At 43.4% G+C, this 15,671-nt stretch overlaps 1 protein-coding gene across 2 annotated transcripts in view; it reads right to left on the reverse strand.

The window, feature by feature from the left end:
- Positions 1-2,299: 2,299 nt before the first annotated feature.
- Positions 2,300-15,671, reverse strand: part of LOC101915146 (unconventional myosin-X-like) — a 93,697-nt gene continuing 80,325 nt past the window's right edge. For both annotated transcript variants that reach the window (XM_055811894.1, XM_027782301.2), the window contains exons 33-41: positions 14,569-14,726; positions 13,613-13,736; positions 11,386-11,683; positions 9,958-10,165; positions 9,066-9,202; positions 8,075-8,198; positions 6,187-6,636; positions 5,205-5,396; positions 2,300-4,624 (exon numbers count right to left, since the gene is read on the reverse strand). In XM_055811894.1, the coding sequence (XP_055667869.1) occupies positions 4,511-4,624; positions 5,205-5,396; positions 6,187-6,636; positions 8,075-8,198; positions 9,066-9,202; positions 9,958-10,165; positions 11,386-11,683; positions 13,613-13,736; positions 14,569-14,726 (1,805 nt within the window). In that variant the 3' untranslated portion in view covers positions 2,300-4,510. The remainder of the gene's footprint in view (positions 4,625-5,204; positions 5,397-6,186; positions 6,637-8,074; positions 8,199-9,065; positions 9,203-9,957; positions 10,166-11,385; positions 11,684-13,612; positions 13,737-14,568; positions 14,727-15,671) is intronic.

Raw genomic sequence — 15,671 nt, forward strand, 5'->3', positions numbered from 1 at the left:
GCGATATTTCATTGATGGTCATTCAGGAAGGATTTATTGGCATTTGCTTTTATGGGAAGGACACATTTGTGCTGGCACTCCTGAGCCATCGCAGCATGCTGAGGAAGGCCTGAGGTGCTGCTGTGCTGGGGGCAGTGTCTGAGGGCTGCAGGAGGACACAGACATGTCCCTGAGTGCAGCATTAGCAGGTGACGGAGCCAGGCTCCCTGCCAGCTGGCCACATGCTTTAGACGGTGGGGTGGCCCAAGCCGTGGGGCAGCAGGACGTAGCACATGCCTGGCAAGAACCAGGAATCGCCTGGCATCGTGCATTTGCTCTTGGTGGCATCCAATCCTAGCCAGTGGTGCAGAGCCCAGGTCTGCTGGGAGAGGGGGTGTTCCCTGCGGGTGTGGGAGGCTGAGGACGTGCAGCCGTGCTCTGAGAGCGGCGCTGAGCAGGCAGGCAGAGCAGGTGGGTTGTACTGGCAATCGCGTTCTCGGCAGTTGCCTCGGTGTTGGCAATGGCATGGGGCCACAGCGTGTATCCAGCTGCAGCGTTAGGGATTTCTGGTGTAAAACGTGGACAAGAGCTTTGCAAATCTGCAATCCATAGAGCCAGGAGCTTGTATTTTACAGTGGGGGTTGGAATTCATGTGCGAGGGATTTGCTTAACTGCCCAGGGAGGGGTGCATGTTGGTTTGAAGTCAATGCATGGAGTAATGGTACCACGTACAGCCCACACAGGGAAAAGCTGTGTGGTCGTAAGTAAGCTGTAAGTAAGGAAGGTGTAAATAAGCAGTTGAAGTTTACAGTCAAACTGGTTTAATAATTATATGTTAGATAACTAGATAGTTGTGATATGTGCTGTGATTTTGTGTATAAATCATTTTATGGTGTAGGTACCAATTATAAATTGTACCCTGTTCCAAAGCCGAACTCTAACACCTGTCGGTATAAAACTGTTTCACATAAAGTAAACATCAGAACACGCAAACTTTAATTAACTTTTAGAGAAATACTGGGGTGGAGGCCGGAAGGGACTGCACATCACGCTGACAGGGTGATACAACAGAAGTGGAAAGGGAGCGCGGGAACACGGTGAGGCGGCCATCGCCTTGGGGGCTGGTTATTCACTGCAACCAGTCAGAGATGAATTTGTGCATGTTGTCAGTTGCGCTGGACCTGCAGCAGTGCATTTGCTGTCGTGATAGAGATATGTTAAAGGAAGCAAGTGGAGACTGAAATTGAAGAGTCTCAAGCAAGTGAGACTCACTGGCTAGTTCCTGCTTTAATCCACGGTGACCGGGGCTCCTTCTGTGTTTGCCACCAGGAAAAAATTCAGCTTGGGTTAGCGGCAGCCCAGCGGGCCACGTGTAGGGGAGATGCCACGTGGTACCCTGCAGTGACCGAGCAGTGCCCAGGAGACGTGTGCAGGCCAAGCAGCCTGCGGCTGGCTTTGACAGCCTCCTCCACCCTAGCAAGCTTGTGTGCGACTTCGGGCTTCCTAGGCAGAAAGGACGCAGAGACAGCATGTCGTTGCAAGTGTACAGAACGGAATGTAACAGCTGAGGAAAGAAAAGCAACTGCTGAAGTAAGCAGAGGCAGTTTCTGGCTGAAAGACCTGGAAGGGCTATGCAAGGTGGTAAGGGTGGAGAAACTGAAACTCTGTGAACAGCTGGGGAGGAAATGACACAGACGAATCTCCAGGGGCCCAAGGCTCTCAGAGCATCTGACCAGGGGACATACGAGAGCATATTAATGGTGATGATGCATCACTGCTTGGCCTCCATACCCATGCAGGAACCAAGGGAACTTTTGCAGGCAGCAGAGAGCCTGTGTGTTACTGACAGCACAGCTGCCCCCAGACCAGATTTATCACTTCAGTGACATGCTCTTAAGTGAACCCCATACCCAGGTCATGCGGCTGGCAGCTTATTTGAGCTAGAAGTGATTTTCTGCATAGTGACTCTGGAGGTGCCAAAGAGAAGGGATGGAGCTAATCCTGCAGATCTCCTTTGGAGATGATTCATTCCTTGTTCTGCTTTCATCATAGTAACTCTCTCAGAACCAGCCCCTTGAACCTGCACGGGACATCTCCCACTGACCAAAGGTGTGACTCAGCCCCAGAGCGAGCAGAAGCTGAAAACAAACCTTCCCAATGCAACAGCAAACTATTTTTTGTAATTCGCCACAAAGGCAAAACTTGCTTCTGAGAGAAAAGCTGTTGTCTCCTCACGCCATTGATTCACTTAAACATTCTGAGTGTTAGATCTCCGACTAAACATCTTAACATGAGCACACAGTGTCTGTGAGTCGATACAGCCTGTGCAATCCAATAATTTATTAAACTTTCATCTTGTAAAGCCAGTTACAAATTAAAAAAGACAGCAGAAGGAATTCTGTAATAGAAATGAGCAACATTACAACAAACAGTAATGGGAGTTACATTTCCAAGTGGGTTCAAGCTGCCTGCAGCAACCCAAGAGCCAGAACACAGAGCTCGTGCAGAGTTAGGACAGGGATAATCAAGGCTACTCTGATACATAAAGAGATCTAGTCAGTGTATGGACCGATACAAAGTGTTGCTTCTCAGGTTGCCTCTGCATTCCTGTTCTCGCTTGCTTGTGACCTGCTCATCTTTTTATTCTTAGCGACAAGGGGATGCTTGTAGGATCCTTCAGTAAATCTATTTAAGGCAAAACTCCAGTTGAACGTACGATGCACAGTAGTGGCTATCCTCTTAGGCTGGTTTTGTGGCAAGTGGACAGTGTTTGCACATGCTGCAGTGCAGTGGAAATGAGAGAAAAGCACGGATTATGTACAGTGTCTTTTCTTGGACTGTCAACCTCAAAACTGGTGTTCTGTGACACAGTATTAGTGACACGGCACAACTTAAAGCTGCATTGGAACAGAACCTGTTGCATACTGACTCCTAGTTTTCTTTTCTATGAAATTTCTATTTCATAGCTAACAGGCCTTAACTGCTGCTTCTTGAGAAATGGAGACATCCAATTTTAAACATGGAGCAAGGCCCACACTACATACAGCTCTTCAGTTTCATTAAGACACTGAATGGGTCTTTGCATTCTGGGATCCCAAGACTAGATAAGGGTCATAGAAAATGGCTAGCCACCAGGTTTCTGAATTGCTAATGCAACCAATTTATGATACGACTGATACTGAATATGAAACAATGAATATGAAACAATGAAATCAAGTTGAATTGAAGTCAAGAGACTGAAGATGACTGTTATCTTTCACCAAGAAGAAAAAAAAAATCTGCTTCTTCAAATCGCAAGTAGCTAGAAAAACCTCCAAGAAGCAGTAGTTTTGGCAAAACAGCATTGTTTTCAAGTTTTGCTGATGACTAGAGAGCTAGAGGTGATAGGAAGGAGATTTGGGGATTCAGTGATGGGAGCAATTCCAATTATAGAGTTTGGAGGAGGATGAAGAGTTTGGCATCTGCTTACAATAGTATCAAGGAAGTGAAATCCTTGCCTATAACAATTTATGTAGGCACCTAGTCACTCAGTAAGAAACAGTTCACTTAAAACTAAAGTTCAGGGATCCATCATCCTAAAATCCCATATAGAGAAAGAAGGAACTTAACACAGGCAGGCTGCTCACTGTAAAAAAACCCTGACCTCCATCTAAAACCTGGAGTTTATGAAGAGCAGCTCTTCTGGAAATGCAACTACATCAATCTCATCTCCTGGGCTGTATAGGGGAAAGGCAGTCATTAATTTTTAGGCAACAGGTGCTCCTTGGAATGTACCCAGAATGGCACCTGATGATCTACTTCAGTGGTGCTAGTCCCAGAGATTTTCTCCTATGTAGGAACATACAGAATTTTAACTTAAAGTGCTGTTTTTTACAGTCATGTACCTGTGTACTTCTATGGGAAGGTAAAGAATCACCTTGGGTGTTTTTATTTGTTTGTTTAATGCTCTCTCATGTAGGGTTTGACCTCTTAGTTGGACCACTTGGCCTCAATTATACAAAGGCATTTTCTTTTAAGACCAGATCAGATCATTAGTATATTCTGAAGAACCCCCGCAGTGGCTTATATTTTTAGAGTTGCTTGCAAAATAAATAAAGTACCAAATATTCTTTTAGCAGACCATGCTGCGATCCCAGATGTCTGCATGTTGGAAATTCATAAGGAAGCTTAAGTCTGTCTCCTGCAGTGCAGAAATTATTGTTGTGAATTTTTCTGCCAGTATGACAGGTAATGGTGAAAGCAGCAGAGAGGACACGCAGAAGGAGGATGCTTCTGACTTCTTTAAGGTACATTGTTCATCAAACAAGCAAGGGGAAAACAAGTTTTGCGTCATTAATATTTAACAACACTTGTTACTGTTTAATGTCTTTGGGCCGAGGTGCAAATCCTATGGTACTGTAGATGTCACTTCAGTTTTTACAGTAGTCAGTCAAGTGGAGTTCTTAAAAAACATCTTTGCTACACTTGTGCTGGCAAGTTGCAAATACCAATCATTAAACAACTGCCTCTCTCTCGTGGCAGTTCATTTGTATCACCTAGTCCAGATGCTAGCATGACTGTCCACACTGGTGGCTGATTTGACACTGCAGCGTTTCTTCACAATCATGTTGATGTATGCTTTCATGATCTTTATTATCTCGCCCACCTAGAGAGAGAACACAATAACAGAGGATAAGCACATTAAAAACCTAATGTCATTCAGGCATACCAGAGGTTATGCAGAAAAAGATTCCCTTTGTCCAAAGTCACGGCACTATAAATTTTGCAGGTAATACTAAATGTGAACGTGACTGTAAGGAAAGAAGTGCCCGTCAAGTTTGTGTTCTGCTGTAGCGACACTTAAAAGGCTTGTAGCTTAAAGAAAAGCAACTGTAATGCTACTAATTTATATTTTTTTGGAGTTTGTGAACTCCATTCATGTACTGGAAGGAAACGAAAACACCAAGTGCACTCATGAGCACCCAAAACTGGACATTCCCAATGCACTGGAAGACCATCCAACCTCCTTCACTTTCTAACCAGCATAATTTTTTTTCTGTTTATGCCTGTATTCAAGAAGAGGTGCCATGGTACTTTAGGCTTAAGCTCCCTTTGTCTTTTTCCTTGGCTGTCCAGTCCATTCAGCTGGAGTTCTTGCATATAAACTTTTCTAGTCCTTGGCTATTAGATCTTTACTGAAGTGCTAGCGAAACTGCACATATAACAAGTCTTGTGCTTTCATATACCTGGGATGTTTCGAAGAACATTTCTCTCTCATCCACTGTAATCTTGAACGTGTTAGGCTGTGGTGCTCCGAAGAAAACAATGTGTTCATACTGGAAAGTTTCTAGTGGTTTAGGATCCCCTCGCTTGTAGACAGACACATTCTCTGTGCTGACTCCAAGCCAAAGATCATTTGGAAATCCACCCTCCTTGCACTGCAGAAAAAGAAACATGAAATTTTCCATAAATGCAGTGGAGGATCAAATAATTTTTGACTCAAGGAAAAGCCCTCCATTTCTGGCTCCTATAGGACATTTCAGCTCTTCCCCCCAACAGAAAAAAATAGGATGTTGGCAGAAGGAATCTTGAAGGCAATCCTGCTGCAAAGATTTAGAGGTGACGTGGCTGTGAATCAAATACTAGTTGAGTATTTGTACTTGTAATACCTAGAAGCTCTCATCAGATTTTAAAGTGATTTATGAGGTCAATATTCTACTTACTTTGCAGATAATATAGTGAGTGCAAGCAGCTTCCCATAGTAATCCACATAGGCAGCAACAAAACCGATAAACCTGGAACTCTGGATTCCTACTCTAGCAGGCTAAGCACAGTGGCCTAAGTGACCAAGCCTGAGCAGTTTCTGCTGCAGAACAGGATTGCACTTTTTGCTGGTAAGGACAACAGAGCTTCATTTTACTTTTGCTTTCACGAGCCTCCACCTGCTTAAGCCCAAAACAATTTCCCAAATTCTATTGCTCTTCTAATGAAGTGGGAATCCATTGTCTGCCTCCATTTACTGGGATGCACCACCTTGCTTGCTCTGTGCTCTCTGCATCGCACCTCTTTGGGTATGTGGCACTACAGGCTTACCCTAAGCTTACTAAGGCAAAATGCAGCCAATTCCTGAAATTCCCTTCTGCTGCTGAGTGATATATACAGCTGTATCTGTTCTCCAGACTGATGCCTCTCCTTGGCAGCAGTTACATGAGTTTATGCATTGCTCACCTCAACATCAAAGAGGGTTGACCCATAACCTGGCCACTCCTTTACAATGGACATGTATTTCACCATGGCCTGATGCTGAGAGAGTCCCTGCAGCTTGGTCCATTTCTGTGCTATGCTTGCCCGAGCAGCTGAAAGCTCTTCCTTTACCCACATCTCCATCATCTGCTCCTCTTCTACCTTCTGCTTCTTTACTGAGCCTGTCTTGAAGCTACGTTTCAATGTCCCTTCAAGGAAGCTGGTCCGTCTCCTCTCCAGGGTATGACTGGTAGTGCCGCTGCTCTTTGTTGAGTGCAGTATTTTGGATTTTAGTCTGTTAACTGGGTAGATTCCATCAAGGGTCCAACTTATTTTGGAATAATCTCCATGAAGATACTGCAGCCGTAGAGCTGCTAGACGCTGCAGAGTGTCCTCTGGTGCAGGAAAATGACCATCTATGAGGCTTTCATGAGCCTACAAAGAAACAAACAGAAAGTCCCCCAAACTCATCAGAAAGCAGAAGCACACTTTATTCACGGTTGGGTCCACGCATGGATTCCTGTGGCATCTGCCAATCCCAGCAGGAAAGGCATAGTTCAGGAGATCAGAGCAGACATTATAATAAAGAAGTCAGAGTCTGCAACTGTTCAGTCTTGGAGGGGCACCTCTTTCTGCAAGCCTGAACAGGACAGAGATCTCAGAGGGGCTCCTATCCTGTACTGAAAGTCTTATAATGAGGACTTCTTAGGTCTGGAACGATGGGAGAGATCGGAATTGAGGCAATTTGTTTTGCGCTGTACCAGCTACAGCTCCTGTGTGTTCATATTCAGCACCAGAGAGTTAGATACAATAAACTCAAGACTCTTAACCTCAGTCTCATTGCATACCAACACCTTCTACCTCCTCCTATTTCACCTGATGTCTCCCCCAATCTTCTTGCTTCCCTTTGTCTGTTTTCCTGTGAAATATATTTGGGTGGGGGTTGCTACATCCATCTAATATCTGAATAACATCTGCGCTCGTACTGTTACTTCTCTTCCACCACTCTTTGCTAGCGAGAGCTGTGTGGACTGAAAGCCTTGCCATTAGGGAGTTTGGTACAATTGAGTTTCCACAGGCTACCATGATGTCTTGTTCCTGACCATTTCCTAGACATTCTGTAGTTAACAATACTGCATCTTCACTTCAAGAAAGCCCTCCTAGGCCCCTTCATTGTCTGTATGATGTACATGCCATGCATTTGACTATCAGAGAGTTTCAGTCTTCATGTCGCTGACTCCCTTTAACACATGCTAATTTTCAACAGCTACAGTTTTCTGAAGCAAGATCAGTGTCCATTAGAAGTAATAGATAGGACAAATCACACAGCTGGGCACTCCAGTCAGTTTAGTTTTACATCCCTGATTGCAAGGTTATTTCATTTTCTCTTCCAGTAACAGAAGATACTAATCTCCTGTTAATCAAAAGAAATTGCCCAAATGATAGGGTTTTTTTAGTTAATTCCTGTAACACCCCAAGGATGTGCTGTTCTTGTAAGCTGATATGCAGATAACTAGATTTTCCAGTTTTCTTTACATCTATGTTCTGCAAGCAGCTACTTTTCATGATCCTTCTTGAATCATTATCCAAATTTCTATATCTTTTAAAATTAAATTTTAAAAGCATTTTATTATCATTAGTCTTCTAGTTTTTTGAAGCCCTTGTTCATTTCTCTTGCTTTTGTTCTAATACTCCTGTTCCCTGGAGAACTTCACAGTATATCTGCTTGGTAGATTCCAGGCAAAAATCCAACACCCTAAATTCTTCTGTTCCAACCAGCATTCCCACTTCTAACACAAAGGTAAGCCATTTTTCTCTATACTCTTGTGTGTTTCTGCCTGGAAACGAAATCATTCTCCAAGATCAAGCTTACCTGCTCAAACATGAAGGCAAACTCTACCCCGTCCTTGGGAACATTCTCGATATCCAAGAAGCAATAAAGCTTAAAATACAGCTGCCACTGTCCTTCCTCGTCCTCTTCTTCAGAACCAGCAAGCCTGTAAGATAGGTAAGCGAAAGACAGGTGGAAAACCCCAGTAACCAGAAGCACCACAGTACTGGGATGCCCACAGTGCAACTCGCAACATGAAGATACCCCTACATTTCTGAAACGTAGAGCATACAGAACTAGCTGATATACCAGGACAACTTCAGTACAGCAGACTTTTCTGGTAACTTCCATTTTTTCCTCTGAGTCACACAAAATTTTGTCTCAGAAGGGTCCAAAGTTCTTATTAGATATACTTGATCAGAAAATTAGATCAATGGTCCTAGATAAATGCAAGAGTTGGAGTTAGGACTCAAAGTATTCCCCATTTTCAAGATACTTATTCCATGTAATCTATGAAAAGCATCAGTCTTGCCACCATTTGGAACAATTTTATTTTTGTCTTTACAATAGATACAAAATAGACAATGGCATTGCCAGCCTCTGTCATAATTTATTGCTTTCTTTGTATATCTGGCCACAAAACCAGAGTCCACGGTAAGATATCAGGGCTGCATTTCTAGGCCCAGATCCTTGCTCTCTCTTCTGATACAGCTATTATGATGTAAATTGACAAGATCATTATCAGATTTAAGCAAATCTTCCCTGAGCATTGCTAGTAAACCATTGCTCTTTGATAAAGGCGCTACTAATTTTGACAAGCCTGATAAAGAATGTTTCTTCATCACCGAAATAGATGTGAACATGGTTTTCCACACAGTGAGAAAGAGCACTTGAACCTTACCAAAGGGAAGTTCACACCAGAGAATGGTTGAATCACTTCAGCTGCTTTGGATGAAACTACCTGAGTGTACTATCACTTAACCCAGCGTTACATCCAACTAGGAGTTAAAGGTTTTACAAAACATTCTCCTACCTCTCAAACTTGGCCAAGATATCAGCCACAATAACCCGACTCTCAACAGCACGGTCCACCTGCTGGTTGTGTTCAAAGAGCGCAAACATATTACGGCTGTCCTCCATTGCTAAACCTCGGATCAGCTTTTCAACCACCTGCAAAATCACAGAGTAAGCACTGCACATACTTTCACAACAAAGAACCAGTACCTCTTCAAGACACTCATAATTCCATAGACTTCCATCGCATCTCTCCCTTAGTTATCTTGTTTTCAAATTAGAAGAATTTTAACCCTAAAAGATCATTCCCTGCAAGGAAGCCATTGCTTGATTTGATCATTCTCACTGTTATTCTCTGAATCTTTTCAATCTCCACTACCCTTTTGAAGAAAGGAGAATTCGAACTCTGCACAAGAAACAGACTGGATTTAGATATCATGACAGTATTCCTGGTTCCTCTAGTATGCAATTCCACTTTTACTACTATTTTTATCTCTGTTTAGTGCTAGTGTTTTCACAGAGATGCCTACTATAACCTGAATCTTGCTTCTGACCTGCTAACGATTAAGTTACTGGTAGGATACCCCTTCCAGAAAGATTACTGGGATTTCAGCTTGTCCAGAAAACTGTGTTTAGCAGGTCTTCGGAATTACTACCTTTCCAATGGGCAGAACACCAACAGTGTTTAGATTTTGTAGCACAGTTGTTAATTGATATTCTACAACCCAGGTGTAAGCCTTGCATAATTCTGAACCTGCAGAATAAGCTAAGCTTTCCCTACTGACTTTGCAGATACAGCGACAAAAATAAAGAGAAATTGGAGATGCATAGGAAAAAGGAGTCCCTTCAACAGATCCTGTACCCAGACACAGAGATGTGCTTACATCTGGTTAATGCTACTAACGCATTACCTCCCCAGCGCTTGTGTGGGAATTGATGGTTATTTTACAGGAGCCACCACCATGGCAGTACACAGTTGTAGTCATTTCTTCACGGGTGAGAAGAGCCTGTATTTCCTCCTGAGAGGGCACAAACTCCCTTGTCTTTGTTCTCTTCAGGGAATCACTTATGAATTGTGCATACCTGTCTATTTCTGAGCCTGGGAAGAGGTCTTTTACCCTAATTGTAAAGACAAACAAAAAAAAAACATTACACAGAGAACCAGAACGTGCACGCGTTACCGCATAACTTGGACTACTGCATGTAAAGTGTTCAGTAGAGATAGTGATGTCAAGAACACCACAGCAAGAAGGAGCCCACTTATTTCCTACATCATACAACCTGCTTTTACTAGCCACTCCAAAGTCACTTCAGTGGCATTTCTCAGCAACATATGACAAACTTCCAGGAGTTTAGTATCAGCTGCAGATAGTAGACTGACTATCTACTGGAGATAGACAGATAGGACTGACCATCTCAATTTACAAAACTGAGATTAAAAATAATGAAATTTAATGTAAAGCTTTTTTCATTTATTCTTACTTGGTTTTTTAATTTGTTGGCTGTGCTTGGGCCACTTTAATAGTATTTTTCTGAATCAAGAGGACAGAAAGTAAATGCTTTATGTGGTTCTCTTCTCTCCAAGGCCAGCAGTTCTAAATATAACATTATCTGCAATTCCAGTGATAAAAACATGAAATGGCAACATGGAGCATTCCTCAGCACGTCTTCTAACCAGGCCCTGGATATAGCTGTTTGGTATATTGGAACAAATTTCACCTCGCTTTTTCCTAGCCTGGAAGGAATCAAATAGGTTTCATCGATCTTTCTCATCATTAATGAATGAAGTGAGGCTACATGGCTGCAGCTCAGCCCCAGTGCAGACTGCTTTGGAAAGCTGCATTAGATACTGAAGATGAATTTGGAAGAAATATAAATTATTTAGTTCATGATAACTGGAGGTTAAAGTGGATTAGAAATACAAGTTCTAAGTATTACGTGCTTAGTTAAGCAAACAAATATTGAAAAATTATAAATTGGATCTACAGTGTATCTACTACTCTACAGTATACATTTTGCCTGTGGCAGCTGCAAAGTAGTACATATTTCAATGTATATGAAAGTACAGTCCTCACCTTTCCTGCAGGTTAACAATATTTATATGCACATTAGTAAAGTAATTAACAGAGTCTCATGGTGTTCTGTTTGGGTAGCCTTACTTGCCACATCCTTTCAGGAAAACAGATGGGTAGCAAGGGGGGAGTTTGAATACAGCAGAACTGCGCACAACGGTGGGAGGCTGCAACACCACAGGAAGATGTTCACATGGGGGAGGGCGAGACTAAGAACTACAACAGGCAGTGGAAGACAAGCAGTGTGGACGGGAAGAGGACGTTTACCTTCTCAGGTGGAACCTGAGGTAGCGCAGGATCCCTCTACTGGGCAGAAAAGTGCAGCTCATACATGCCATCAGCTGCCAGTGGTGCAGGTTCCCAGTGCTGTTGGGATGTGGCATGTGATTAGTTTGTTTGATGAGCTGACAGTACACTTCATCACGAAGGGGCTTTAAATCATGGCAGGTCTGCAGAATGCCTTGGATAATGGGTATGGGGTCAGACACCGTCTCAATTTCCTGAAGGGAGTTAAAGATCTTCACTGCTTCATCCTGTAGGCTGCTGTAACCCTTCTCCTGTTGCACTGGGGAATGATCACAAAGGTGACAAAAGAAGTGAGCATCTCCCTCATTTTCTACTGGCCCAACAACACTACAAGCAACCGTACTAGTCTGTCACACAACAGCAGCGACCTCAGCATTAGCTCATCTCCTGAACTTAAATTTATACTCAAAAGTCATTAATGCTTCCCGTTTACATGTGCAAATGCAGTTTTAACTAGTACTTGCTAACATCTAACTTGTCACCACTGCAAATCTGTTTTTGGATACACCGTGCAGAAAAACAGAGTAATATCTTTAAGGGAAACTAGCATTGAAATCTAGTTTGGGCATCAGTGTCTGCAGATGAGGTACCAAGAGACAGCTTTTGGTACCTCATCTGCAGACGCAGGTGAAGGGATGGCAGAAAGTCATCTCTGTGTAAAATGTCTCTTCACCTGGAAGCACCTATAAAGCAGAGGGTCACTAATGCAGTTAAGGCTTTAGGTGCCTGAATGCAGACATCAAAGCCTGGCTTGTGTACTTCCAAAATTTTGCACTGTGTCTGTATTAGCTTTGACCTCTGAGCCAACACAGAATATTGGCACATTGTTGTGCCACAGATGCAGCTTTTACCTGTTGTTTACTTTTAAAAGACCTACACCAAAACTGGTTAACTTTTTTAAGAACCTAAATGTCTGCTTTGAATTGCTCAGAAGTATGCAATACTATCATACTGCTGCAGGCTTGCATGCTCCCTTGCACATCTCTGGAGCTGTAGGTTCTTCTGAATCTCCTGTACAGCCACTGCTTCCCCGCTGGCCATGCACTAATTGTAGAATACAAAGACACAGCCCTGTAGCAGTAAGTTCCACAGTTTAAGTACTTGCTTTGTAATTTTTCTGTATTTCAGAACGTATTTTTTCTGCGTTTTTAATCTGCCACTTGATTTGATCCTTGTATCATGAGAGACAGTAAGCAGTTGCTCCCCTTTCACCTTCTTCATGACAGACCTTCTAGACCTAAAAACTTCTTTGTGAGGCTGAAGAGTCCTGCTCTATTTAGTCTCTGAATTGTAGGCAAGTCTTTGTATGCCTTTGATCATCTTTGAGTAGGCTTCTGCTTCTCCTGTATCGTTGTTAAGATGTGGAAGGCCAAATTGCATCCTGTATTCAAGATGCAGGTGCACGCTACATCAATGCAGCTGCACAAAGACTTTCTTCTTTCCTTTTCTAAGCTTTCAAAACCTTGCATTAACCATTTTGTTTCTGTGTTCAGCACAAGAGTTCTCATTTTCATAAAGCTATGTAAATTTGTGTTCCCTTTCCTAAGCAGAACTAGATCACTACCTATGTGGTAGACTGTTTTTCCCATGTACATTGATTTGCATAGCCAGACTGAAATTAATTTCTGAAAAGACTTTGTGGCCCAGTCACTCTGTGTTAGAGATTCTTCTATAGGTCTTCAGCAGCAGCTTTCAGTTTTAGTATGCCAAACAGTCTGGAATCGTCAGCAAATCACTTTGGTTTTCTGGTGGCCTATCAGACAGTCTAGGTCTTTTATGTTCCTGAAGCATTTGAAGAAAGGGTTCATTTAGCCTGGTTTTACAGCAGCTTCTCTATGAATACTATCCCACTGCCAGTTGCATGAGGTAATCCTGTTGTAGATTTCCACTGGAGCCATTCGCAACCCAGCTGCAGCTACAGGATGGCGGGCTGCATCCCCCAGATGGATGATAAACTATCTGCCCTCATTTACTTTAAGACTCAGTGTTCCTAAGATATGGGGCAGTGGACACAGAATACATTCCAGGCAGAGAAAGGGACTGCTCCCTCTCAGAACCCTGTGGGCTACGCTGCCCCAAATGGATTTCACCTGCACAGAGAGAGCTTACAGACCACTTTTGTGGTGCTCAGGCTCCACACTGATCCTCAAAACATGAGCGGACTCTGTCACATGGGTAAAATACTTACAGTTGACACTAACATCTCCATACGGTAGTGGGAGCAATGGGGAGTGCAAGGGGTGCTGGGTATATCGCAAGATTGGGTTCCTCCTATATGTCTGTTCCACTACTTCAAAATTTGTGCTGTTTTCCTGAAGAAAAAAAAGAAAGAAAAAAAATATTAACCTTAGATGGGGATAATCCTTCACAGGATGTCCTTACACGTTTAGGTTCAAGATCAATCACCTTTATCTAAGTTTCTGGAGGTCTGTAGAGGGACTAAGTGACCAAAGCATAATTCACATATAAAAATTATTCTGCACATTATTTCTGAAAATTAAACATAATGCTGGGTCATACCAAAGGTCACTAAGCACAGGATCTTGACTTCAAATGTGGCTTGTGACTGATATCTAATGCAGGCATGCAACAGGCACTTACGGCATGATTCCTCTCTGGTATATCCTTCAAGCTTTCAACAGTAAATGGTTAATAGACTTTCTGACCACAGATCCACCATGTTTCATATGTAGTAATGAGTCTGTTCTCCCTGCATTTACCTGGTTGTACTACATGTGTTTACAGAACGGATAACCAGGTACAAAGAAGACTTCAGGGTACAGCAAGGTCATGTGGCTGGTAGGAATGGAAATTTTTTATATTTGTGCCCTGAAGATGCTTAGGAAAGGAAAGGATGAAGCGGGGATTTGCAAATACTTGATGGTGTAATCCTGCATGCAATTTGTAATTGCACACAACTGTAGCCTAGACTTATGGAGATCAGTTAACATGTGAATGCAAAATAAAATTCACATAGGATTTGATTATTTAGTTGCATAATCATTTAGGTTTCTTTTCCTTTTTTTTTTTCTCTTTATTTTCCCCTCTAAGACAGCAACCCTGTTTCTTGCCACATGACTGGGTAAGGCCAGTGGTGATCTGGCTGCTCCCAGCTCACTTGGGGAGTAATAAGATGCCACCTACCCTGATGTCACGAATGAGTTGCTGTGTAGGTGTTTCTATGGGAACTTTGCTGTCAATGACACCTTGAATGGCAGAGGCCCAGCGCATAGCTTCATTTAACAGCTTCGTGTACAGTCTGTAGGAATGTTTTCGCCCATGGACAATGATGTTCCAATAGCCTGTAGAGAAACAAAGAAGTTGGAAGATGAAACTTGCTTCCATCTTATGTAGCTGACTGGAGGTTAGCAAACGTGACGCCCACCCACAAGAAGGGCAGGAAGGAGGATCCAGGGAACTATGGGGCTGTCAGTCTGACCTCGGTGCCAGGGAAGGTTATGGAGCAGATCGTCTTGAGTGCCATCACACGCCACATACAGGACAACCAGGTGATCATGCCCAGCCACCATGGGTTTGTGAAAGGCAGGTCCTGCTTCACTAACCTGATCTCCTTCTGGAGGGTGACAAGGTGACCCTCTTAGTGGATGAGGGAAAGGCTGTGGATGTTGTCTACTTGGACTTTTGTAAAGCCTTTGACACCGTTTCCCACAGCATTCTGCTGGAGAAATTGGCTGCTCATGGCTTCCATGGGCATATGCTTCTCTGGGAAAAAAACTGGCTGCATGGCTGAGCCCAAAGGGTTGTGGTGAATGAAGTTAAATCCAGTCAGCAGCTGGTCACGAGTGGTGTTCCCCAGGGCTCAGTACTGGGGCCAATCCTGTTTAGTATCTTCATTAATGATTTGGATGAGGGGATCAAGTGCACCCTCAATAAGTCTGTGGATGACATCAAGTTGGGGGGGAGTGTTGATCTGCTGGAGGGCAGGAAGGCTCTGCAGAGGGATCTGGACAGGCTGGATCGATAGACTGGGGTCAACTGTACGAGGTTCAACAAGGCTCAGTGCTGGGTCCTGCACTTGGGTCACAAAACCCCATGCAATGCTACAGGCTTGGGCAAGAGCAGCTGGAAAGCTGCCCGGAGGAAAAAGACCTGGGATTGTTGGTCGACAACCAGCTGACTAGAAGCTGGCAGTGTGCCCAGGTGGCTGAGAATGCCAACAGCATCCTAGCTTGTATCAGATAAAGTGTGAAAAGCAGGACTGGGGAAGTGATTGTCCCCCTGTACTC

The sequence above is a fragment of the Falco peregrinus genome, chromosome 8, assembly GCF_023634155.1.
Source record: "Falco peregrinus isolate bFalPer1 chromosome 8, bFalPer1.pri, whole genome shotgun sequence".
NCBI lineage: Eukaryota > Metazoa > Chordata > Aves > Falconiformes > Falconidae > Falco > Falco peregrinus.